Raw genomic sequence first — 27,667 nt, 5'->3', positions numbered from 1 at the left:
GCATATTTTTAAACCAAAAATTAGTCTTTTTACTGTTTTTTAAAACTTTATTCCAGAGAAGGAATTTTGTTTTGGGAAATAGAAAGATCATAGATGATGTGATTTTATTTGTTTCTTGTTAGATTTTCACAAACATTAATATTGAGATTTTCTCTTGAATAAGAAACCTATTTAAAATGTGAGGTACTTCATGATAAAATCACGTTCTAATTTTAAGTAAATTTTTGAGACATTTGTCAGTATTCATTTATAAATTTCATGTTTATTAAGCACATAGGCAGTATAAGAGCCGTTAATGTGGGTTCTTTAGTTGCCTGGGTTTGTCTCCTGGCTTAGGCCATGTGACCTTATGCAAATTAATATTTCTGTGCCTCATTTTGTAAGTAGAACCACTGTAATACCTGCCTTTCTTTGGTTGGTAAAGTAGACTGAAATGATGCATGCAAAGTTCTTAGGTGATTGCCTGGCACATAGTGAGTACTCATTCCGTGTTATTAGCCAGAGTCTGGGCTTAGATGCTGGGTAAAAGGTCACTCCTTTAGAACAGAGGTCAACCCGCCACAGCTCATGATCCAGACTGGTCTCCTGTCTGTGCTTTAAGTCAAGTTTCATGGGAACAGAGCCACCCCCATTCGTTTGTGCTATGTATACAGCGCTTTTCTGTCCAGTGGCAGGACTGAGTGCTTGTGATGGAGACCCTGGAATATTAATTTATATTAATATTATTTAATATTAATAGAGCCTGGAAAGTGGAAGAGATTTACTCTCTGGGTCTTCACGGAAGTATGCTTCCCTGTGGTCCAGTTTCTAGCATCTAGAAGATAAAAATATTATTTAAATACTGTTGTACTTCCCGGAGTGGATCATTTCTACCCAAAAGCTGATACATCTTTAGTTTCTTTTTCATGAAGATTTTAAAAATATATATTTACTGATCATAGAAATAGAACTGGAAAGCTTTTTTTTTTTTTAAGATTTTTTTTATTTATTTGGCAGAGAGAGATCACAAGTAGGCAGAGAAGCAGGCAGAGAGAGGAGGAAGCAGGCTCCCCGCTGAGCAGAGAGCCCGATGCGGGGCTTGCTTCCAGGACTCTGGGATCACAACCTGAGCCGAAGGCAGAGGCTTTAACCCACTGAGCCACCCAGGCGCCCCTGGAACGGTTTTTATTTGAGAAAATAATTAAAGGAGAAACAGTTCAGTATCTAGGTTAATTTAATTGGAAGTTTTTTTACTTTGTTTTATTGAAAATCATCAATTGAAGATCACTTTTTGAAAAGACTTTTGACATATCAGAAAATTATAAATATAAAAAATTGTCTTCCAGGTAAAATTTAAATCTATCTTACTAAAGTAGCATCTTTTTGTGGTCTGAATGTGTACAGGTTGTGGTAGCTATTTCAAAAATGTTAATCTGTGAGATTGAGTTGGGTTTTTCATTAGAGTTTATGGTAAAGACTGAGGATTGCAGTAATTATTAACAAAAAGGAATTTTGGCTAAAACTGTAAAAGTAGACCATCTTTGCTATAGTAGATGTCTTTGAGGAAAATAACTTTTTAGGCTGCTAAATTATGATTAAGATATTAAGATACAATTGGTAATATTTTATTAAAATATTCTGTGTTGTTTCCTGTATCCTTTTTAGTTTTCTGAGAATTTTAGAATAAATTTTCATATTTGGCCTATGGTCACTTTGCTTTCTATTTATTAATGAAGCTAAAAGTAATCTGTTTTATGGGGAGCTTAGGTGACCTCCAGTTTTGCTTTCCTTTTGATAAGCCAACATGAATTTACTAGTTTTTAAAAGTCATAAAGACAGGACTTAACTACAAGCCACTGTTTTTACACATTTATTAAAAACCATATAGAAGAGAGGCATAGTCAGTTTGTCTTCTAATTTTATTACTTTAATAGGATAGAGTCAGATAGTTGTGTTTTCTGATGGTACAGCACAATAACAGAGCCATAAAATCTCACTGGGAAGAGGCCTTAAAAGATAATTCAGTGGAAACGCCCTCAGTTTTTAGATGGTGATTCAACACGGGAAAGGTAGTGGTGTTGGTGTGGGTTTTTTTAGTTTTAATGTGTGTTTAGACTGGAAGAATTGAGAGTAAGTGACTATCTCCTGTTTTTCTAGAGCTCAGTCTTTTTGAGCATATGAATGAGATCCTACAGAAATACTTGGTTTATTTATTATTTTATTTTCAGTGAAGTAATCTATTTAAATATTTGAAAAGAGATTATTAAATCATCAGTTTGGGATGCCAGTAGACTCACTCCTCTGACTTGTTTCTGAACATGACTGTGGTGAAATTACTGTCAGAGGACATGCATGAGAAATTCTCAGCTGTATAACCCTTGATCCTTTGAATGAGGAATTGAGTTTTTTCGCAGAACAGTCAAGGTATTTAAGAATGTACTTTCATGGGGAAAAACTTTTTTTTAAGAAACAAAAGTACTGCATTTTGCATCGTTCAGTTTTTTTCCCTTGGTAACAAAAAAATCTCTTCTTTCCCTTCCCCCTAGAATTACTTAAAAGCTAAATGTAGGTGAGGAAGATTTAAGTGGTAAGGCTCGATAAAGCAGCATGGGTATTGGTCAAAAATCAAATGTGACTGTTTTGCAACCAGTTTTCTTATAAGGTTCTTGACATAGCTTAGAAGATCTGTCTGAAACCAAAGTCCTGGAGGCAGTGACAGTACTCCAGAAATAACACTGCGGTGTGACTAACAAGGATGTTGATCTTGAAGGGAGACAGAACATTCGCTCAGACCTCTGTTGGTGTTACTGAGAAAAAGACTGGTCTCACTATTTAATATCTAGGTTTAAAATTTTTTCCTTTCCTTCCTTTGCCATTCCTTCCCTTGTTTTCAGTTTAAATTCAGCTTGTCACTATCGTCTGCCTTTGAAAAACCGTGTCTAATGCCACTTTTTTGGTTTTTGTTTTGTTTGTGTTTTAGGTATTGCTTTCACCGACCTACCGGTAAGACATGCTTTCTTTTAAAAGCTGTTTTGTATTTTTAATTAAAAGAAGCGTAAAGAAACTGGTATTAAACATGTTTGGAATTCCATCTCACTGATATTTATCAAGTTTATATGCGATGCATAGACTAGAGATCCTTTCCCCAGGCGCCAGGTGCCCTGGCACAAGGGAACTAGATCGCAACTAAACAAATAAATCAGAATTGGTTACTTAAAATACACCTTGTACTGTCACTGTCACTGCATTCAGTTGAAATGTGTTTCTTTGGTATCGCTGAACCTTTTGGCAAGCGGCTGTGCCACGGTTGCGGTCAGTGTTTCATGCGGTGCACCACGCACCAGACCAGGTGAAGGGCTCTGTCCTCTTGACATATTCAGTCTGGGGACTAGGAGTAAACAGTACATTAAGGACAAATAAACTATGACATTTTAAAGGATGGTAGGTACCTTTTAAAGAAAGAGCAAGAGAGGGGGAGTACCAAAGACAGAACATGGGCTGTGCGGTTCACTCACCTTTGCCGAGGTTTGCAAGGGGCCACTGGAGCAGAGACTCGGAACAGAGTGAGGGAGTCGGCGGAATAGGTACATCCAGCAAGAATGGTCCAGACAGAGAAACAGGTAGAGGAGCCTGACTAAGGAAGGGGCCCAGGGAGGGGACGAAGACAGAGTGCGCTAGATGAGTCCAGGATCGAGGTGGGGCAGGGTGAGCGAGTTCATGGACACCTGGAGGGCCGCTGCAAGTGCTTGGGCATTTACTCTGAGTGAAATGCAGACACTGCAGAGTCTCCGTTCCCATGGCGTAGCTTTGGTTTTAAAGGGTCGCTGATGGCTCTTTGAAAAGTAGACTGGGACAGGGATTTAGGGCAGAAGCAGGCAGACCTGGGAGGAGGCTCTTGCAGAAATTCAGGCAGCAGGTGATGGTGACTCAACATCGTTAGAGATTTGAGGGCTTTGATTGTGGATACCTTATTTACCAAGGCAAAGACTGCCCATCGTAACACACATCCCATGTAACGCTAATGGGGAAAGACCTAACAAACTAGGATAGGATGCTTTGTTATCACTTAAAATTGTTATTTTGTATTCACTGAATGATCTCTTAGGGTATTTAAATATAGATTTTTTAAAAATTTTTATTTATTTGTTTGACAGAGAGGTCACAAGTAGGCAGAGAGGCAGGCTCCCTGCCAAGCAGAGAGCCCCGATGTGGGGCTCAATCCCAGGACCCTGAGATCATGACCTGAACTGAAGACAGACCCTTAACCCACTGAGCCACCCAGGCACCCCTAAATATAGGTTTTTAATGTATAGATTTTAATCAGTATCACTTGTTAAACACCTGAAAATAATGAAATAAGGAATATAGATTGGCTAAGGTATTCCCCAAACTTCATATTTAGAATCCAGTCTTTTAAACCACTTCTTTACAGTTGATGTCTGTGGTTTTCTACTTGATGCTGCCATCTGTGCCATCAAGAACATTTCCTGAGAGCTCTCCATTATGTTTCTGGCATTTTCTCCCAAGCTTCCAATTGCATTGTGCAGGCTCTGATGCTGCCCATTTTCAGAAGGCACTGCACCAACCAGGACTCTGGTATTTCTTTCTTAGTTGGTCTGTACATGACTTGTTGACTAAAATGTCTTAGAGGTAGCAGTTATCCAGCTGTTTCACCAGGAAAAAAATGAGTCAAGTTCCAGAATTTTCGGAGAGCTTGTTCTTGAATGGATTCATACCTGTGCAGGCAGTGACAGCTGCCTGTGTAGACAGATGTAAGGTGTCACTGTTTATAAGACACATCTCAGTTTCAGAGATGTTTTGAGAAGGGTGACAGTAGAATCAGAGGCAGAGGATAGTCATCCTATCTATAGGTTATTAATGTTCTGAAGAAAATTCTCGGGGGAAAAAAAAACCAAAACAGAAGAAATCGAAGTTATAATAGAGAACAACTTTGCTAAGCCAAGGAAAATTCGGAGTCTAAAATCAACATGCTCACTAGGAAGTATTATTTAATAAGCAGCATGGGAACCAGTGTTAATCTTTTTGAAAAAGTTTGTAATCTTAGGATTTTGTCTTATATTTATGCCAAAGTAAGTTCCAGGTAGATTAAAGAGTTAAATTTAAAAATAAAAATAAGTATGATTGGAAAATATCCCAACTGAGAGCCAAGAGGATTTTCTGATGAATTGGATGTGAAAAATACGAGAGAGAATCGGACTTTGAGATTCTTGGTCTGAGGAATGGAAAGAATGGCACTTACTGATGTAGAGATTGGTGTATATAGGCAGAGCAGGTTTAAGGTTGGGGGGTGGATCTCGAGGTCAGTTTTGGATAAGTTTTTTTTTTTTTTTTTTAAGATTTTATTTATTTATTTGACAGACAGAGATCACAAGTAGGCAGAGAGGCAGGCAGAGAGATGGGGGGAAGCAGGCTCCCTGCTGAGCAGAGAGCCCAATGCAGCTCGATCCCAGAACCCTGAGATCACGACCTGAGCCGAAGGCAGAGGCTTTAACCCACTGAGCCACCCAGGCGCCCCTGGTTTTGGGTAAGTTAAATGGAGTTCCCAAGTGTACAGTTGGCCATGTAAGCCTGTAATTCAAGAGAGTGATCTGGGCTGGAGACAAAATTTTGGGAATCCTTTGCATTTCCGTGTTTAAAGTATGAGACCAGGAGACATCCACGGGGAAGTGTGTGTAGGCAGAGAAGAGGGGCATGCATGTTTGGGAAAAGAGAAGGAACCAGCAAAGGGAGATTGAGAAGGAGCCTACGGTGAGGTAGGAGGAAGACTTAGAAGGGGGTGTGTCCTCAAAGCCAAGTGAAGAAAGCCTGTCTAGAAGAAAGGTGAAATCAACTGTGTGAGATGTCCCTGTGATACCACACGTAGGCTAAGAACTGAGAATTAATCACGGATTTAGCAGAGAGGAGGATGCTGGTGACTTTGGCACAGAGTTTCAGCAGACTGAGTGGTGGAGAAATCCTCATTCGAAAGAGTTTACTAGCGAATAGGAGGAGGGAAATCACAAAGTAGGGACAGCTTTGTGGAGGATGTCGACTGAATAGGGAGGAAGCAAGTGACATGTGGTTGCTGGTGGCGGATATGGAGGCAATTAAAGATTTTTTTATTTACCAGGATGTTTATTTGCCGATGAGAATGATTCCAGTAGCAAGCAGATGAGTTAATATAAAGGGAGGAGAAGTAACGCAGTCCTCACACCACTGACTAGACGCGCGGGGCTGTGGTCACGTGCTTAGGAAGGGGGGACTGCAGGTGTGGCCAGTTCGAGGTGCGGATGGGGTGTGTGTGGCTCAGATCTCTCCAGGGGCTGTGAGGCAGGCGACATTCTGCTCCCTTTGCAGTTGGCGGAAGGGCTCACCTGGGTGGGTGTTTGGTGCTCTGTTTTGTCTTTTTACCTCTTTTGTGGCCTTAAGCAAGTAAAACCAACCTGTCGGAGCAAGCAGCTGTTCGATGAGCTTCTGTTCCTCACTTGTACAAGTGTGATAATTTGGAAAAGGCTAAGCTGGTTGTAGACATGTTGACTATTTTTGTGTTGTCTTCTGATTATTTTTGTCCCATTTGAGAGTCACTAGTCATTTTTTTGCCTTGTCTATAATTAATCAGTGAAGATACTCAGCTTTGTAGCACCAATGGGTAAAGTGGTTACGGTGGTTGGTGCAAGGTTGTCTTTTGTTTTGTTTTTTATACAGCGGTTCTGTTTTATTTTGTGACTCAGATCTTCTGGGACTCCCACGTGCAACACAGCATTCTGCTACTTAAAAAGGAAAAAAAAAAGCTAGTCTTTCCCTTAAGTGTCCCACCAAAGAAATGTTTGTATGTTCTGTACCTGTGATGCCTCACTGGTGGGTCGTAGCATTACATCCTGGCAGGGTATTTACAGAACAAAAGTTGATCTAGATGGTTGCACTCATCATGGAACCTACGGTGTTTACACACCTTTGAAAACCTGGTATCTTTTTCAAAATGATCTTTCTTCACCAGTTCGGGAAGTGTCCCTCTGTAAACTCAATCAGTTTGGGATTAGGTCAATTCCTTTTGTTACAGAAGCTGCTCTCATCTACAATGATGCTGCTTTCCAGTTCTTGCCGCAGATTTGAAATCTGCTTTTCATAGATACATTATTTGCTTTCATTTTCATTAGAAAACATCTTCAAAACAGAACAAAATTATACTATTGAGGATATGATTTTGTGTATCTTTAGCTTTTGAATATTTTTAGGATCTGTATTTTTCATGGGTTAATAGAAATTAGGAGATCTTTTTTAATTCTCTTCATAGAGGCTTAAGTTATTCTCATTTTTGTGTAATTCTGCACAAGAAGGGGTGATTTTTTTTTTTTTAATTTAGAAAGTTTCCTGGAAAATATTGTTTTACATAAATCCACAGCCTGGATTCATGCTATATCATGGAAGAACCTTGAAAGCATTATGCTAAGGTGAAAGAAGGCAGTCATGGAAGACCACATATTCTATAATTCCGTTGATATGAAATGTCCAGAATAGGCAGATCTGTGTTGTCAGAAAGTGGTTGTCGCGGGTTACGGGATGGTGGGCAGGAGCAGACTGCTAGGTGCGTGGTTACTTTTTGGAATAATGAAAATGTTGTAAAATTAAATTGTGATGATTGCACATCTCGGTGATTATTTGTTCTGTTTTTATTTTTTTTTTAATTTTTTAAAAAAGATTTTATTTATTTATTTATTTGTCAGAGAGAGAGAGAGCGCGCGCGCACGCGCGTGAGAGAGTGCAAGCGCACAAGCAGGCAGAGTGGCAGGCAGAGGTGGAGAGAGAAGCAGGCTCCTTGCCGAGCGAGGAGCCCGATGTGGGACTCAATCCCAGGACTGGGATCATGACCTGAGCTGAAGGCAGCGGCTTAACCAACTGAGCCACCCAGGCATCCCTATTTGTTCTGTTTTTAGAAATCTATAGTCTAGCAAGTGAAAAAGTCTTTTACATTATTTTTTAAATGTGTGGTCCAGCCAGTTAGGAGCTAATTCCTTTCTCTCTAGTTCTTCAGGTTTAAAGTTGAGTAAGTAGTATAAAAATACACTTACTTTTCATTGACCCCAGCTAGCTTTACCACGCCTGGTTTCTTACTGAGTTCTCCTGATTACAGAAGTTATATATAGTGTTAAGTATTGAAATACTAATAATAAATGTTTATAAATAAATGTACAAAAGAGAAGTTTCTCATAATCCCAGCCTGTTTAGATGGTTCTGTTGACTTGAGTGTATATCTTTCCAGGTCTGTTTTTAAACTTGTATTAACCAGTCTGTCCATTATTTAAATGTTTACAGAAAAGGTAGAGTCATAGTTTATATAGTCTCTAGCTTGCTTTCTTTTAGTAATATATAGGACGTCTTTCTCTGTCAGTATACGGATATTTTACTCTTATTTTTTATAGTATCTTATTGTATGATGCACTACCGCAACTTCTGAGATGCACATCTTTCCTATTTTGACATGAAATGGGGTGCATCTTAGGATCTCTGGTCTGTCAGATTTAATAGGCAGTGTTTTTTCTTCAACGTAAAATGATGGTATATCTTATTAGAGTCTGAGTTTCAGTGAGTTTGGTGGGTAATACCACCTGTGAGTGGACATTCTTTTTAATATTTTGCCATAAAAATAATGCTGCAGTTGGTATATCTTTGCACGTTTGTTTTTCTGTTGGATTTCATTCTTACACGTGAAATTGTTTTGTCAGTTTTAATAGACTTGGCCAAATTTCTTTCTTGAAATATTATCAGTTTACATTTCTGTGTATAGTGGCTGAGAGGGCTGTTGTCTCAACCTTCAGTCAACATTGGGTATTTTTAGTCTTTTAAATCTTAATCTAATGTGCAAAAAAACCTCTTCTTGTTTTGATTTGTATTTTAGGAAATTGAGTGAGGTTAAGTGTCTCTTCATATTTTCATTGTCATTTTATATTTCTTCTGCAAATTGCCTGTATACCTGTCACCACTTAAAAAAAAATTGAGTTGGCTTGTTAATCTTTGTCCTGTATTGTGAAAATATTGTTTGCACTGAGAATGTTGATCCTTTCTCATATGTGCAACAGGGTCTTTTGCTGGAAAGTCCGTTTGTCTTGACATTTATGGCATGTTTTGTCACAGGAACGTTTTACACTTTTTTAATGGCACAATTTTATCACTGTTCCTGAATGTCAGTTATCTTTTATAGTGTTATGATTATGTTCTTGAATTTGTCAGGAAAATTTAGATTAGCAAACAAAACATCTTTTTTAAAGATTTTATTTATTAGGGAGAGAGAGAGAGCACAGAGCGGGAGGAAGGAGGAGGCTCCCTGCTGAGCAGAGTGCGGCGGGCTCCATCCCAGGACCCTGAGAGATCAGAGCCGAAGGCAGACACTTAACCGACTGAGCCACCCAGGCGCCCCAAGCAAACAAAATATTTCTAAAGCATCTTTGGGCAATGCTGAATATCAGAATTATAAATTCTGCTTAACAAACAGGATTGCCTTGCATTCGGTGTTACCTTTATTAAGAAGCTTTGGCCTTCTATACTTTTGTTTTAAAGTATGTCATAATTTTGTAATGGAGTTTAATGGAAAGAATACTGTGCTAGAAATGGTGAGGCTTACATTAATTGCTTTATGTCTGTCATGAAGAAGTTGAGTGCTTTTTGGCGCCTGAGTGGCTCAGTTGGTTAGGCTCAGGTTGTGATCCCAGTGTCCTGGAATGGAGCCCCACATCTGGCTCCTTGCTCCATGGGAGGCCTGCTTCTCTCTCTCCTGCTTCCCCTGCCTGTATTCCCTCTCTCACTGTCTCTCTTTGCCAGGCAGATGGATAAAATCTTTAAAAAAAAAAAAAAAAAGGTTGTGTGCTTTTGGATGAATCCCTCCCACTCTTTAGGTCTGTTTTCTCAGTGGTGGAATGAGAGGGTTGAAACAAGTCTCTCACTTGTTTCCAGCTTAAATTGTAAGAACTTGCTAGTTTTGTTGATTAAGAATCAGTACATCTGTGTACATTGCATTACCATTTCATTCCCAAATCCAGTGCGGTTCTGTTTCTCAGTATTTTGACACAGTATTCCTTTTGTTTCTGATTCTGGTGGCTTGAGTGATCAGTTGTTTCTAAATACATCCTCTTAGCTTTTTGCTGTGAAATCTGAGCATCTTACAGTTACATCCAAATTATCCCCTCTCAGTCTCTACCTGATTTTGTACTGAAAATATTTGTAAGAACCATTAAAGCAAAGAAATAAGGTGTAAATACAGTGAATGGTGATTGAAGTAGGATTTGGAGTTTGTAGGAAGGAAAACTAAACTTAGATCTGGTGTCCGATAAATCTGTGTTCCTGTCTAGACCCAGGGCAAGTTAATGACCCCCAGTCCTCAATTTCTTTATCTCTGTGATGCAAACAGTGATTATTTCCCAGGATTATGTTGATGCTTAAGCCCTGCTGTTCAGTAGACATTCCGTAGCTCATGCCCACTGTAGGTATAACAAATAGTAATAGAGCCAAAAGACCTTGGGTATTTTTTGTGTACTTGAAGCCGTTAAACTTGATTGTTTAGCCTCAAAATCTTGGAGTATATCTGGATGCATTCCTCTGTGAATCTGAAAATTTAAATTCTTTTCAGCTCCAAAAATATGTGCATTTGAGTCATTTGTTTTTATAAGGAGAACCCCCCACTCTCAGTGGCACTGTGTTTTGCTTAGAATTACATTCTACCACTGCCTCTTCCTAATGGCGTGCCAGATGTACAGAGGAATGAAGTTAGGAAACTTAAAAGTAGTGTGTGCCCAGTTAGGATTGTACTTCTGGGGTAACTGGTCCTCACATGCCATTTCTAGACATGCATCATACATATCATATATAGAAAGATAGGTCTGAGTTATGTGTTTAGATTTTAATCTTTGGAACAATTATATGACCTGTTCTGAAGAGCAAGATTCATGTTTTTGTTCATTATAGGTATGTGTAACACCACACAGCCTCTGAATAAATAAAATAGGTGGCTTAGGTTGTTTCATATTTTTTCTTGATGATCACAGCATAGGAAGTGGTGTTTTTCATCCAGCCTGTAATCTATTTTAGATCATTTGTATTTGGATGATTTCCTTTTAATTGTATTTAGATCATTTTTCTTTCTCTACTGGTTTTGATTGCAATTTTAAATTATGCAAGAAGTAAATTGTATTCTGTTGTTTTAAAAATAGCATTTGTGAAAGAATGAGTATGTCTTTAATGTAAAAAGGATAGATAGATGCTAGTGGGATGTGTTGTCTTACAGCCAAATTTATATCCTACTGTGGGGCTCCAAACACCAGGAGAAGTCGTCGATGCCAATTTTGGGCAGCATCCTTTCGTGTTTGATATAGAAGACTACATGCGAGAGTGGAGAACCAAAATACAGGCGCAGATAGACCGGTTTCCCATTGGAGATCGGGAAGGCGAATGGCAAACCATGATACAAAAGTAAGTGAAGAAATTTGAATGGATGTTATTATTCCAAAATATATTTCTTATAAAACATTCTTTTAGCAAAAAAGAATATTTACTGAAGCTTTTTAATCTAATTTATATCCTAATAATATTAGTGTATCATTGATTATATTTAAATCTCTGGAAAAAGTAATTTACTCTTCTTAAAAATTATTTTTTATATATCCTAATAATTTTAATATATTGATTATCTTTTAATCTCTATGAAAAGCAGTTCACTCTACTTAAACAATTAACAAATCATTTTATATTTGGTGGCACACATACAAAATTGTGTTTTAGTCTGACATATGAATTTAGTGGAGGAAATAAAGTGACACTAGATCGCTTAGGTTGATTGATTTGCTATCCTTAGTAATCGGATTTAATGCTTTCCATAGGTCCCTTGATTCTCTTGAAATAGTGCTGATGCAAAAGATAAATTCAGGAAGATAATTTAGATTGTGTAATTCAGGAGCTGTGGGTTTTTGGATATGAACTTGGCTGTGTTCAGCAGTAGTTCTGATGTAGATGGGGATAAAGAAATACTACTCAGTAAGAATAAGCGTCAAAATAATGGTGTAGTTATGTATTGGAATACAGACTTGGTATGTACATTTTGTATTTCAAGATTTGACTCATTTTTTTTCCTGGTGAATCGTTTACTCTTTTAGAAATAATATCAGCTACTTTTCCTTATTAGGATTTCTGTCCCGTTTTTGCTAAGTCTGTTTATTATTTTTCATGTAGATTCAGGGAGGTTATAGTTGCCCCCATTCTAAATAAAAAATCTGACCAGAAGCCTCCAATTGGAGGAGTTTTTAAAAATCTTACTAATTATTTTTAAGGTAATTTACTTTTACATGTTATTATTAGACATTTAAGAGGCAGCAAAAGAAGGAAGATCAAAGAGTTAGGAATATGGAGTGAGGATACCTAAAAGTAGGATAAATACTTCACAGATTCCATAATAACAGTGATACAGAATGGGTTAGGTAGCAGCAGAGCAAACAGTGGGTGTCAATAAAGGTGTACCATAAAATGAACAACCTTTATCTCAACTCATTCTTTATGAAAAGGTAGAATTTCATTGGATTGGAAGTCAGGAAAATATAAGTACTATGACAGTCAACTTTGTAGACTATACCTTTGCCAGAAGGCTGGAGATGACTCCTGGCTGTCCATAGCACTAAATGGTAACTCTTAATAAAGCTTGAAATAGTACAGACTTAAAAAGTAAGTAAGTACTAGTAAATGTAAGTAGTCATTTCCACTGCTGTCATCTCACCCAAGAAAAAAGCAGAGACTTCCAGATAGCACCAGTCTGACAGTTCATCTTAAATATCTGTGTAATTGCTTTGAACAGTTATACATTTAAAGATATAATAAAAGTTTTTGTCTGTGTCTTTCGGAGGCGATAATGATTGGAAGATTTGATGATGATTCTGAAAACATGCTTCTTCCCAGGAGCGATTATCATCTGGTAGTGCACAACCTCTGCACTGGTATTTTTTGCCTGCACAGTTGACAGGAGAGCGAAGTCCAGCTGACAGTCTCGTCGTTACCATGAGTTAGAGCTAGGATAAGTTGCTCTCCCGGGGTCACATCCCTTTTGTGCTTTAGAAACGGTCACCACTGAGCATCACAGCAGGGCGGTAGTAGAGGAAACATAATTTCTCTTAATTCTGTAACCAGAGTCCAGTGCAGGCTCCCACCCCCCCACCCCATTCTTTATAAAATTGATACTCACCATGACCTACTAGGAAGTCCTTTTTTAAAAAGCTCTTCCCTACCCTTTTAAACCTAATTTGACCAGTTAGATGAAATAAAATGAAAAATCTTTTTCTTGGAGATTTCCCCCTCTGCCCCCAGATCCCTCTTTGCTGAATCACTGCTTCCTTCTACGTTCTGATAGGTCCTTAGTTATGCCAGAGGGAGGCAGGTTTAGGAGTTGAATATTTGGATATATTGGACATTTGGGTTAATATTGTTGAGTCGTACTGTTTCTCACCTTTTGTAGTTAGATACCAAGGTGTTTTGACCACTTGATGACATTTTAGAAAGCTGGGTTCTCTGGAAGCGTGGTGCTGCCATGGGAATCGTACTTTCATGTACAGTGATGTACAGTGATCTTTCACGTGCAGGGATACTGATTGAGATGAGAAGGGTTAGTTTCTCATTGATTCGTATTATCACCCACATAGGGCTTCGTTCTGAAAGATTCTTTCTCGTGTTCACGTTAGTATTTCTCGCATTCACGGCTGGTAGATCCCATCTCATGTGACCGATGCGTAAAGAAAGGAGTTGAACTCCATGACATGCAGAGTTCATCTGTTACTTAAAAATTGTTGTATTTTATAAAATGCCAGCACGTCACTGGGATAGGTCGTACAATAAAGATGAAATAGAAATTATGGTTAGTAGGATTGAATATAAGGCCGGGGAGTCACAGGAGAGAAGCTGGGGATCAGGGGCAGCCAGGAATCAAGAGTCTGTCCGTGACTCTCCTCTAGTGACAGTCATTCTTCTGGAGAGTGCTGGTAGCCTGGCATGGGCAGTTCTCTTTTTGGAAATACTACATGACCAGAACAAAATGATTTTTTTTTTTTAACTTTATAGTTGAGGTTCCTAAAGCCTTATTTCAAAGGGAATAGGTTGGTTTTGTAACAACAGAGTAGATCTTGTTTTATATAAATTGTAGTATGAAGCCTGTATTCTCTTGACTAAAAGATGTGTGTTTCTTCTTTTTATTTTAAGAATGGTTTCATCTTATTTAGTCCACCATGGGTACTGTGCCACAGCAGAGGCCTTTGCCAGATCTACAGACCAGACCGTTCTAGAAGAATTAGCTTCCATTAAGAATAGACAAAGTAAGGACCCTGTGGTGCATGGATAATACTGTTTTCAGATTATAGGTTTGGTTATATTGACTGTTAGAAATTTTATTTTTTAAGTTAAAAAATTTCAAATATATTAACTTAAAATTGATGCCTCTGAAATTTATTTTCATTGACATTTTTAAAGACCACCTTACAAAAAACTCACATAAGACTGTGTTAGCATTCTGGATATGGAAAGATACAATTTTGGAGAAAGTTGTATAAGAAATGTTTACCAATCTAGGAGGTAAATATTTAACACTTTTTTTTTTTTTTAGTTGGTAAAGTAGTCCCATGACTAGATATTAGTGCAGATAATATTTGAAAGAAATGTAAATCTTTGCATTATTCCAGTTGCTGTCTAAAGATAGCATTGATCTTAAGTTTTTACTGCTTCAGTCCCCGGGCTTGCGGCCAGAGCCGGGGCCCATGCTGGCGGGGGCGAGTCAGCATGTGGCTCTGCCGCAGTTTGCCCTCTCGCTGTGGGCGTTAGTCCATCAGGCAGAGTGTGGCCTGGTGAGAGGACAGGCATCAAAACACAACGGGATGGGTGAAGTCAGGATGCTTGAAACTTGCTTTAGCACCGATTACATTGTGTTGTCACTAATCGTATGCTTGCCTGCAGTTCTCACTATGTTAGGAGCGCTGACAAACGGGAGATGATCGCGTACTCTTTCTGGGTACTCATCATCTGATTTGGCAAATATCTGACACCCAGGGAACACTCAGTGAATGTTGAATTCAGATTTTACTCAAAGGCTAGCATTCTCATAGTCCTGGGGGCAGAATGTTACATATTTGATAAGACATTTTGAATATTATCTCTAACGTTTGCTATGGTCTTTTTAAAAAAACACTTTATTGAGGTATGATTGACATATTAAAAGCTGTACATATTTTTAGTGTGTGTAACTTGATGAGATTGGGAAAAGTATTCTGTGAGGCCGGCACCACCTTGTAGGCTGTAAACATAATCCGTCTTTTTAAACTTAGTGTCTCGTACCTCAGTACTGCTTAAGAGGTATTTTTCCTGTATCGCTTGTATATTAGTTTGTGATTTTTAAAAATAGTTTGTGAAATACCTAATTTTTCTAGTTTTTTAATATGTCTGAAATCTCTCCTTGATTGCCTAATAGAAACTATGATTTTAGAAAAAGAAATGGAAGTTAATTGCAATAATTTATTTAAAGTATTTTTTTTACTTTTTTTTTTTTGACGGTCCTCTTAAGTTTATGTTACTACTCCTAAAAAATTGATCTCTTGCTTTCTTTCTCTAACTAGGAATTCAGAAATTGGTGTTAGCAGGAAGAATGGGAGAAGCCATTGAAACAACACAACAGTTATACCCAAGTTTACTTGAAAGAAATCCTAATCTCCTTTTCACATTAAAGTGAGTTTTTAATAAAAAGTTATTACATTATGTGTGTGTGTGTGTTATATAATCAGAATGATTTTCATGTTTTCATAGTTTTAATCTTTGTTTCACCTTGTTTCAGGTATTAACATACAATTTTGTAATATAGCACATTTAAGTAACAGATGATTAAAAAAAAGAACTCTGTGTTGAGGATTGTAAGCAGATGGCATCTTTTGCTCTGTTTGCTCTTCTGTTATGCTAGCTATATGTTAGCTATATGTTCAAAAGTGTTAAAATCTTCTTTAGAAGATGGATTATCTGTTTTTCTTTCCGCCAAGTACCTTATTGTAAGTCTGTGTAATTTTGGAAAATTGTGGTAAAATATACATAACATAAATTTGCCAGTTTTACACGGCAGTTCTGTAGCATTAAGTACAGTCACACTGTTGCACAGTCCTCACCAGCCTTCCATCTCCAGAACTTTTGTCGTCATCCCAGACGGAGACACAAACTTCCCATTTCGCCCTGCCCGCAGCTCCTAGCAACCACCATTTTACTTTCTCTCTCTATGAAATTGAATTTGACTACCCTGATACCTCATCTAAGTGGAATCATAACATATTTGTTCTTTGTTACTGGCTTGTTCCTCTTAGCAAAACGTCCTCAGAACTCATGCATATGTAGCATATGTCAGAATTGCGTTCATTCCGAAGGCTGACTGGTCGACATCTGGGTTGCTTCCACTCTGGTGGCTGTGAATCATGCTGCCATGAACTGGGTGTACAGATACCTGATGGAGTGCCTGTTTCCAGTTCTTCGGGGTATAGACCCAGCAATGGAATTGTTGAACCGTATGATAAATCTGTATTTAATTTTTTGAGGAAATTAATCCTTAGAATTCAATAGCCCCGCACCATTTTGCAGACTCACCAACAGCCTACAAGAGTTCCAGTTTCTCCACATCCTTGTCAACTCCGCGTCTTTTTTTTTTTTTTTTTTTTTTTTTTAATAACAGCCATCGTAATGTGGCTTTTTTGGTTGGTCTTCTGAATCTTTGTTATTTTAAAATTTAGGTGTTATTAAGCTTAATATTTCATGTCTCTTAAGTATCAGAAACCCTTTGTAAGCCAAATGTCAGAATTGTTTTGCTTTAGAGTAAAATTTTAAGTGTGGCCCATTTTGGTGAAGAAGTTGCAAAAGGGCCTAGGAATGAGGAAGAGTGGGGAGCAGGGCTCTTTGTGTCATATGTCCAGGAAAGCACATCATGTTCTTACATACTATTTGACTTGCTATCAGGTGCAAATATTATTTTATCAAGTTACTTTTAACTTCAGAAATGAAGTCCATATTGATTTTATTATAACTACAGAGAGATTGTCATTTTCTCGGTAATTCTTTGATAAAGGAGATACAGTGTCTTTGCTGATTTTTCTGGAAATTTTCAGATTTAAATAGTACAGTATATGAATCCAGAGGTAATATTTTTAGTATACAATGGAAAGGCCGTACTTAGTGATAAATACAGGTTTTTAAAATATTGCATCTCAAAAATCTGTTGTACTAAATAAACTATTTGAAAATTAAGTCAGTTTATCTTTTGTTTTTTTTTTAGAGTGCGTCAGTTTATAGAAATGGTGAATGGTACAGATAGTGAAGTACGGTGTCTGGGAGGCCGAAGTCCGAAATCTCAAGACAGTTACCCCGTTAGTCCTCGACCTTTCAGTAGTCCCAGCATGAGCCCCAGCCATGGGATGAACATCCACAACTTAGCATCAGGCAAAGGAAGTACTGCACATTTTTCTGGTGAGACTTAGTGTTATGACAGAACTTACAGGTTTTTACCCTTCTTTGTGCTTTTGAACCAAAATTTAAAATGTTTAAAAATCTGGATGTTTCCACATAGCCGTTTTGCACACAGGCATGCTTGATCTCACGATGTTCTGGAAGACAAATGGTAAGTGGATCAGACGGATGTTCTCAGTGCCAGGAAGGTAACGTGAAGAAGGGCTGGTAATGAGGCTGGGTTCTGAGCAGATCTTCATCAATATAGCTCAGCATCTGAGTTGTCTTTGGAAATGAAGTCATAGACATTCGGTGAAGGTCACCGTGCGTTCCTGGTGAAGTAGAAACGTGAAGGGGTGGTCGCTGTAGTCCGCCCGTCACCCCGCCTCGCTGGGCCACCTGCTTTCTCATCCTCTCCCTGCCGGCCCCCTGCGAGGGTCTGCTCTGCCCCGCTCTTTTCCTCCTGTCCCTTTACGGGCTCACTGGTCTTCTATCTTCAGGCCTTTGGTGTTTTCTTAATGACAGTTCTTTCCTTTTTTGTCATTATATGACATCACTTCTCTAGGTTTGTTTCCGGTTTTTCTTAGTCGTCTTCGTTTGCTTGTCTCTCATTCCGTTCTTCCCAAGGGGTTCTCCCGTCTCTGTGTGTTCCGCTTTCTGAAACAGAACCGTTTCTTTTCCTTTCACAGAGTAATAACCCCTTTGCTTTTCCTCCGTTGGCACATACCTTTCTCCATTAGTGCCTCTCATTTTATTTACCTCACCATCCCACACGTGCCCGTGATTCTCGGGTTTATATCCTTCGCCACCTCCTGTCTCAAAGCCCATATATTGTCTCACACGTGGAGAACTTCTTAGCTTCGGTGTATTTATATATTAAATGGGAGTGATGAGAACCCTGCCCTCCTGGGGGGTTGTGGGGATTAAATAAGATCCATAATTAAGCCTTCAGTGAATGTTAAGGAAGATGGTAATTACAGCCCACAATTAATATCCTTATGTCCTTTCAAAGAAGTTATTTGTTTACTATTTAAGTAATGCATTGACTCTCCTACATTGTGAAAGTTTTAAAATGCAAGACCAGAATATGGGTACATTGTTTACAGCTTAATTTAATGTGTGTTTCTGTGTTCATGCATCTTTTTCTTTGTTTCCAGGTTTTGAAAGTTGTAGTAATGGTGTAATATCCAATAAAGCACATCAGTCATATTGCCATAGTAAACACCAGTCATCCAATTTGAATGTACCAGAACTAAACAGTATAAACATGTCACGATCACAGCAAGTTAATAACTTCACCAGGTACGTGATCTCCCTAGCTTTTGCATAACTATAAGCAACCTGCGCATAAGTGTCATCATTTTTAATAATTTAGAAAAATTGAATTATATGGTCCATAATAGGGCCTGGGAGTTCCCAAGCCCCCAGAGAATACAAGGGTGGGGAGTAAGTTCCCCAGAGCTTTTCACTCCCCGTGTGCGTGCAGCCTCTTCCTTTAGTCCTTGCTCTGACTCTGCATTCCCTCTTCCACCTGCTGGGTCTGTAAGAATCCGTTCCGGGCTCTGCCTTCTTCTGGTTTTCCTGATGGCACCGGCCTCTACAGATGGTCACATAGATGCTGTTCTTATATTTCCCAGTTAAGTCACAGTGATCTGTTTACTCTCCAGAAGTAACCTAAGATACGTTGACAACTATTTTTTTCCCTGTGTGGGTTTTTTTTTTTTTTTTTTTTGGTGTAAATGTATAGAATGTTTCCTGGGTTCCAAATAACTTCATGAAGAATCTTTTCTGAAAGCCTGTGTTTAGAGAGCTTGCTTATAGCAGCAGATGGACCTTAAGTCATTTAGTAATAAACATCCAGCATGAGCGTGGTATTGAGGACCTGTTGGGTGTCAAACATTCTGCTAGGCATGGTCTCTGGCTACCCAGAGCTTTGAGAGAAGGGATGTCTGTATGACTCTGCTAAAATCCTTGATCCGCTCAGTTGAAGATTGCCGGACCTCAAGGTTCATGGAATGTTACCGTTTGGATACGAGTGTATGAGAGCAAGCTCTTTCGAAGTCAGCCTGCCCAGATCATCCAGCATCTGAGTTCACTTTGGTTCAGGACTAGTGGAATGATAAAAATAATACAGATAAAAAATCACAGGTAGATTTTATCATTCTGATGTTGGTTTGGTCTCATTACATGAATTGATTGGTTGCAGTGCTTTGGGGGGGAACGTTCATCAGTGCAAAACTTTCTCACATGGAATCTTCATGGAAATATGATTCTGGAGAGAGGTGTAGGTATAAAAACCTGTATTTCTGATTTGGGAGAGTAATCAGAATATCCAGATTCTCTCTCCCAAGTGCCGGCTTACTGAAGTGATGGTGTTGTGTGGTGTGGGCTGCAAGGGGGCGTCCACAGAAGTGGTGTGGGAAGAGTGGTAGAAAAAATGGCCGTCTCGGGCAGAGGGGATTAGAGTAGCCTTTCACAGGAGCAGTGACGTACTAGAAAACAGAAGATGAGAAGACTGGGTTGTAATCAAAATTATGCATGGAAATGAAGGAAGTTAAGCCTTTTCCTTTAGGTCTTACCGTCCTGTATAGCACGTCTGTACTGTATTGTTGGTAGAAGGGTCTGTCCTTGTCTGGGGGCAGGACTGCGGGCAGTTCATGGGTTAGTCTCTTAAATACTCTTCATGGCAGGAAGTTGCTAAAGACACCCATTACCACCTGAGTTCAGGGCAGCACGCTCACTGGAAGGGTTTGGTGACACAGCATGCTCCGAATGCAGGGTAGAAGGAGAAGAAAGGAAGCTTTTAAACTGCTTTAAAGTATTAAACAGTAACAGTTACATTTATAGGTGGTAAAGTCGTCCTTACAGTGGGATTGCGAAGTAGGCGAAGATGGTATTAACCGTTAAAACCATTTTACAGATGTAGAGCTGAACACCAGAAGTGCAAATGACTTTTGTGGGGGTCAGTTTCTATAATCAGTGGCTAGTAAGTTGCAGAACCGTGACTACTTCCCAGGATTTCTGACTCCCAGACACATGCTTTTTTGCATTATACTGCACTCCACCCTCCGCCCATCTGAAATGCCGCTCCCTACCCCCCCCCCACTTCTGATCCAGCAGGCTATAAAACTCAGTCCCCTTGTTACTCTTGCAGGATGATTTCCTCGATTATGTCCCCACTCAGTGTTGCGTCACTCCTTGTAATTAACTTTCACCATCGGAGTGCTGATCCTCTGTTCGCCCCGGGAGGGCAGAGGCTGCTTCTCTCAAACACAGAGCACGCTCTAAACCTCTTCTTAAATGGGTTTCGAATGAAAGAATCCCTCCCAAATACTACATTGTTTTGTCAAAAAAGGAAAAAAGTTTAGTATATTAAGATTGCTAAAAACTATGATCTTAAGAATTTCCATTAAATTAAACATTATTCTTTCTAAAATTTGATTTGTCTTACCCATTCTCAAAGTTCATCAGGGTAGAGTAAACCAGGGTGCCTGGCTGGCTCAGTCAGTTGAGTTTCCGACTCTTGATCTCGGCTCCGCTCTGAGCCCGCTTTGGGCTTCGCGCTGGGTGAGGAGCCTACTTAAAAAAAAAAAGAAAGAAAGAGTAAACAAGCGTTTCTGACTGATGGAGGAATCCTGGGGCCATTGCCCCCTTCTCCCTAGATCTGTGTCTTTTTCCCTGATCTGTGTTGCTGATAGAAGCCACGCCCTCACGTGCATACACTTAACCTCGCACGCTGTCCCCGAGGTGTTGCCTGTGGTTGTGTCTGGTGGCCTCACGCGCAGAGCGCTTTTTGCTCATCTGCATTCAGTGTTGTTTTTTTTCCCCCACAAATGAATATACATTGCTTTTTAAATGAGAAAAGTACATTTTAATGTATTTGCTGTATTTTCATCAAGTGTGTCCTTCTGGGTTGTGGAATCCTTATGTATATCTTCACTGGAGAAATCTTTGAGAATAGGTGTTTGTTGTGCTTAGAGTGAGGGGGTGGTTGGGGGTGGGTGGGGGGACACGGCAACAGTGTCAGTGAGTCCAGATGCGGGGACTGGCACCAGGCTGTTCGTCAGTAAAGGAGACGAAAGTGAAAGGAGCAACCTGCATATCCAAAATGGCATTTTTAAAATTAAGGTTTGGCAGATTCTTAAGCAAGTAAGAAAGCCCACGGGAGGAAAATCATGTTGGGTGCCAACAAGGTCTGAGAGGACCAGACAGAGTGCTTTTCCAAGTCATCTTTTACTTTTGTGGGAGGCTGTGTTTCTGAGCCGCGAGGACAGATGCTAGAAAGTGAAGACCATTAAAGAAAAAATCGTCTTAGAGATGAATATGAAGGCAGCAAAGAGGTGAATGAAGTGGGATCCGGGAATAGTTTGAGAATGAAGTCCCCCCCCCCCTTTTTCCCCTGAATGCTGGAAATGCATGCCGCAGGGTAAGGGTGGGGGATCTTGGGGCAAGGGCTCATTAGCGAGCAAAAAATGAAATGCAGATCTGAGTCGGTAAAATCGTGGGAAATATGTGAAAAAGTTTGTCCATACTGCTAGAAAGTCAGAAAACCACTACATTTTGGGACATACCCTTTCCCCCTTCCATCCAGGAGTACAAATTTGTTAAGGGCAAGCTATATACTGGCTTTGAAGACGTTCAGAATTGAACTAAACACCTTTTTTTGCAGATTGCTATTGCCTCATATTATGAAGTCAGTATATACGCAGGCTATATGTAGTGAGTAGTAATTTATTTTAAACTAAGCTACAAGTATGCGATTTCTAAAATTAGGTTTGTTTTTTTCATTTCCAGTAATGATGTAGACATGGAAACAGAGCACTACTCCAATGGGGTTGGAGAGACTTCATCCAATGGTTTCCTAAACGGTAGCTCTAAACATGACCACGAAATGGAAGATTGTGACACCGAAATGGGTCTGCAGTGATATTTCTTACATTTTTAATAAAAAATGATGACTACAAGGTTATGTTTTTACTTGTATTGATTCCCAGCTGATGAGCATAAATCAGATTTAAAGATGTATGTGCCATTGGATTTGACAATAGTACATATAGAACATATTACCCAAAGTGTCCCCAGGACGTGGGCTGCTCGAGGAGCAGAGGTGCTTCTCAGTTTTCCGTGCAGGATGGTTTCCCTGATTTCAGTGCTGTTGTTAATGCAGCTGCACTCTTGGTAGTGTTAACTGTTCTGTAGCATGTTTGGGGCTGGAGGTGTGAACAGTTTTTATACTTACTTCAGTGTAACCAGTAAAGGCCAGATGGGTAGAAATGATTTTATAAATTCTAATCAGACAATTTCTTATGTCGATTTAATGTGAATGTACGTGCCTTATGCATAGTTTGGTGCCGGGCACATAGTAGGTTCTTAAGTGTGACCCACCCTTCTCCTCCCTACCACCCAAAAATGATGTGGCTGAAAAGCACATTGGCATATATAGTTCTGTTTTGTTGATAACTTGTGTAAGTAAATCGTACCACAAAGTTAAACCATTGGCAAACTCTCCCATTAGTTGGAGAATGAAAATTTGTTGGAGCCTCAACATTCTTATTTGTCTGAATTGCATGGCAACATTAGATTTCTGACTCTTTTGATGTTAAAAGGTCTGTATTGAGGATTGTTGTTGAGGATTATGTGTTCAACATAGAATTCATTTTCTCAGGCAAGGGGTTTAATTTAAAAGGCAGCCTCGTTTTCCTGTGTCAGATACCAGCAGCTTCAACATTCAGAGAGTAAATTAAGCACGGTGATTTAAGAACAGGGGCTCTAGAGCCAGATGACCTTGATTCAAATTCTGCAACTGCCACTTACTAGCTGTGTAACCTTGGACAGGTTACTTAAGAGCTCAGTGCCTCAGTTTCTTCATCTGTAAAATGGGTACAGTAATAACAACAACGCCTGTAGGCCATTGTGAAGATTAAATAAGCCAATCTGTGAAAAGCTAATAAGCACAAAGTAAGTGCTCAGTAAATGTTAATCATTGTCATCGTTAGTCATCCATACAGTTACATTATTGATCAGTGGTTGGTGTCCACCAAGATAAATATATACCATACAATTATTTTGTAAAAGTGTGTGATTAACCCTTTCGATAACATGGTGTCTTCTGTGTTTCTTTGGAGTCATTCAGCTTTTAGCCAAGAGGCACTCTTTCATTCCATCTCTGTTTGGTGTCAGAGTAGCCTGAGAGGCAGTTACTGACTTTGTTCCTTTCTTCTTAATGCTGCTTAATGTCGTGTTAGAGATTTGTGCTTAACTTCTCATAAACCTTTCCCTGATACCCTAGGTGCCCACTGCACAGGAAGGTTGTCACCTGACTTTCAGCTGCATGCTGGGTTTGGAGCCTAGATTCTTGAGACTTAGAGGAAGTAGACCTTTTAGCTGCAGCGTTTCGCACTGAATTAAAATAAAGCCACGTGTTTAGATAAACTATTAGGTAGTTGTTCCTAAATGAAATATACAGACTGTTATAAGCAATTTATGTTCATTTCTCCATTGTATTCCATTTATTAAGGTAGTAAAATACTCGTTTGTTTCGCTTACAGAAGTTGATTCGAGTCAGTTAAGACGCCAGTTGTGTGGAGGAAGTCAGGCCGCCATAGAAAGGATGATTCACTTCGGAAGAGAGCTGCAGGCCATGAGCGAACAGCTGAGGAGAGAGTGTGGCAAGAACACAGCGAATAAAAAAATGTTGAAGGTAGATTTGTTTTTCCTTGAAAAATTAGAAATGTGTCAAAGGAATTCAATTGTCATTTTGTAAAACACTGAGTCGTGCTAGGAATTCCGTTTGGACTTCCAGTAACTAATGTGGATTAAATCCCGGCTCTCCCACCCGCCAGCACTGTATACCCTCTGTCAACTTACTTGTCTGGTTCTGTTTTCTCGGCTGTAAAATTGGCAGAGTTGGTAGAGGTGTGGGTTTGCTGGTAAAGATATAAATTTGAGATTATTTTTATTTCTGCAAATGCCGCTCAGGGCTGCAGCGCCTTGAATGTCTCCTGCAGGGTTTCCGTTTTGATGGCCATTGCTGAGGCCTTGGGTCATCTTTCAAAACAGGGGGCGTTGAAATACATTTTCAGAACTCGTCTGGATTGATGTGTGTGATGGGTGGGTGGCAAGATGGATAGAATGTCAGCACTTCAGGATGTTAGCCAGTTTTACAGATCGGTTGCACATGGAGTTTTCCCCTGCCTTAAGTCAGCATTGCAGTCCCTTGTAGGGATGTTAAGATTCTTGAAGTCCCCAATAGCCCTGTGAGTCTGTGAAACATTAACCTAGCCATTGTGATTCTTTTTCTTTCTTTCTTTCTTTGGTAATCCTGCATTAGCATTAGGTTGGGCTCAGAGGTGATTCGTTGTAAATATTTTCTCTGGAATGTTCTATAAGAAGTCCAAAGGACAAAGGGGAGATGCGTGAGGTGGCCCTGAGCCAATGCCTCGGTTTGGTGGGAAAGAGCAAGGCCCGGGCTGCCCTTTCCTGCCCCAGACTGAGACTTAGCGCACCAGCCAGCACCGCCTGGTAGCACCAAGCCCGGCATGAGGGCAGCAGGCAGGGAACGGCCTCCTGTGCTGTGGCCTCGGTGTGGCACCTGCTGTATAGACAGAGCATACCTGCTTAGCCTCAGAGCGAATAAGGAGCCCCTTACCTACAGCGCCAGCGGCCCAGGCGGGAGGGGCGGTGGCTTCCCTGTGCGCATGCGGTTCTGCGTTCACCAGACAGCCCACCTGCTATTTCCCGGGGGTGGTGTTCAGCCAGAAATGGGGGTTAAATTATGATTTTATGCTAAAGAAAACCAGTGGAATATGTAATTTAACCAACTTTTTATTTAAAGTGTTCAAATCATTTTTTGATTTGGGACTGCAAAGGTGCAGCTACTGTGGGAGACAGTTTGGGGGGGTCCCCCAAAATGAAAATACAACTACCATATGATTCAGTAATTCCACTACTGGGTATTTACCCAAAGACTATGAAAACAGTAATTTGGAAAGATACATGCACCCCTGTGTTTACGGTAGTGGTATTTACAATCGCCACATTATGGAAGCAGCCCGGGTGTCCCTCCGGAGACGAGTGGATAAAGATGTGTGTGTGTATACATATACATACACACACACACACACACACACACACATATATATATATTTACGGCTGAGTAACATTCCACTGTGTGTGTGTGTGTGTGTATACATATATATGTAAAAATAACACACACACACACATATATATGTGTGTGTGTGTATATATATAAAAATAACACACACACATATATGTGTGTGTGTGTATATATAAAAATAACACACACACATATATATGTGTGTGTGTGTGTATATATATATGTATACACACACACATACACACACACACAGTGGAATGTTACTCAGCCGTAAAGAAGTATGAAATTCTGCCATTTGTGACAACATGGATGGACTTAGAGGGTATAATGCTGAGTGAAATCAGTCACGGAAAGACAAATACGTGATTTCACTCCTTTGTGGAATTTAAGAACCAAAACAAACGAACAAAGAAAAGATAAAAGGGCTGTTAACTACAGAGAACAGAGGGGAGGTGGGGGCGTGAAACGGGGATGGTGGTGGAGAGCGCAGAAGGCATAGGGTTGTTGAATCGCTGTATTGTACACCTGAAACTAATGTAACTCTAAGTATGCTGGAGTTTAAAAAACACAAAATAAAAATCAGACATCCATATATTAGGGAATTGGCTGTCCACATTTGCCCTCTGAGATGAAGAATTCCTTGAGGTCAGAGTGGGTCTTCACTTCTTGTCCTTTAACTGTATCTAATGCAGGTGATGATTATTAAACAGAGTTTTGTTCATATGGGTGATATTTATTTTTATCATGCTAGAGATTAAAGCTGTAATCTGTTTATCGACAAATAATCATAAATCCATTGGATATTTTTATGAAAAATAACTTTCAAAAAATAAGGACAGTGGCATTGCTTTACGTTTGTATGCGTCTTTTTAACCACTGGGTATGATGGAGGGTAAGCTGCGTTCTCCTCCTTCCCTGTACGTCTGCACACCAGAAGCCTCTGGAAACCCCCCCACCGTGTGGTTGTGGGAGTGTGAGAGCGAGAGGAGACAAAGTATCTTCATTTCCTTATGAAAGCAGTTCGGAGCTTGCAAGACATCCTGAGAGGGTCCCCGATGGGACCCCGGTGTCTCTGGAGGGTTCTGGGAGCGCTCCTGTTGGAGGGGAGACTTGGAGATACGAAATGTTTTTAAGATTTCATACACTTTTTTACACTAGGTCATCTGACGGTTTTCTTGTTCAGACTTCATGCTGAAGGCACATGACGAGGGACTGGGATTTCTGTGGTGTCTTTGGAAAATGTAGGCTTTCACTTCATCAGCTGACTGACTTGGATTCCAGTGTGCGCAGAGCTCCCAAAATGGCATCAGTGGCCTCTTCTCCAAGAGAGTCCTTGATTATATGTTGAATTATGTGAAGATGTAATTCATCTTCTTCATCTAAAGAATGTGGATGGCTTTGATTTTGCACTTCTGACTTCCAAGCAGATGCCAGCTGCTTCAAGAGACTTCCTTAATATCCTGCGCGCTTTCCTTCCCCTCCCGCAACTCCCCTCGATGCACAGAGGGCTAAGCTCACTGATCCAACTTGGAAGCCCCAGGAGAGCAGCTGGAGGATTCAAGGACAACACGCAAGGTTTCTTTATCGCAGTTGAGAAGGTTTAGAAATTTCTCTTTTTCCTTTTCCTTTCATTTTTCACTTCAGGGCACGTGTGATCGTAGTGGGTGTTTTTTATCTTTCATGGTGTGTGGATCTGCGTAGATATCTGAATCACACATGCATAGAGCACGATTTGTTTAAATGCAGAGGTAAGAGTCCCCGAATGCTTTCCCGGGAGGCCCCTCGCGTTCCACTGGCCCTGAGTCCTGGCAGAGCGGGCCTGGTGCGGACTGAACCCGGGGCAGCAGCGCCTCTGCCTGGGCTGTCCCGCTTTCTCGCCTGCTGACGCCCGCCCGCCCGCCCGCCCGCCCGCGGCTTTCCAGACAGCCGCCTGCATGGGTTCCGCCACCCTTGACGGAACCGCGGCGGGGCCGAGGCCGGCAGGAGCGAGCAGCCCCAGCTGGCAACCGAAGCAAAAATAGAACAATTTGGACTCACCCTGTTTAGAAACTGCTACCGATTTTAAGCCAACTGTAAGTACAGTTTGAG

The 27,667-nt window shown here is 40.1% G+C and overlaps 1 protein-coding gene across 1 annotated transcript in view; it reads left to right on the top strand.

Moving 5' to 3' along the window:
- The window catches only part of RANBP9 (RAN binding protein 9), an 86,905-nt gene that overhangs the window by 50,938 nt on the left and 8,300 nt on the right, over window positions 1–27,667 (top strand). Inside the window, exons 5-12 of the mRNA XM_080805247.1 lie at window positions 2,960–2,982; window positions 11,255–11,439; window positions 14,203–14,315; window positions 15,606–15,714; window positions 17,294–17,484; window positions 18,621–18,765; window positions 22,258–22,379; window positions 24,012–24,163. Of these exons, the coding sequence (XP_080661373.1) occupies window positions 2,960–2,982; window positions 11,255–11,439; window positions 14,203–14,315; window positions 15,606–15,714; window positions 17,294–17,484; window positions 18,621–18,765; window positions 22,258–22,379; window positions 24,012–24,163 (1,040 nt within the window). The remainder of the gene's footprint in view (window positions 1–2,959; window positions 2,983–11,254; window positions 11,440–14,202; window positions 14,316–15,605; window positions 15,715–17,293; window positions 17,485–18,620; window positions 18,766–22,257; window positions 22,380–24,011; window positions 24,164–27,667) is intronic.

Source organism: Martes martes (assembly GCF_963455335.1).
Source record: "Martes martes genome assembly, chromosome: 6".
NCBI lineage: Eukaryota > Metazoa > Chordata > Mammalia > Carnivora > Mustelidae > Martes > Martes martes.
This window is presented reverse-complemented; position numbering and strand designations above follow the sequence as displayed.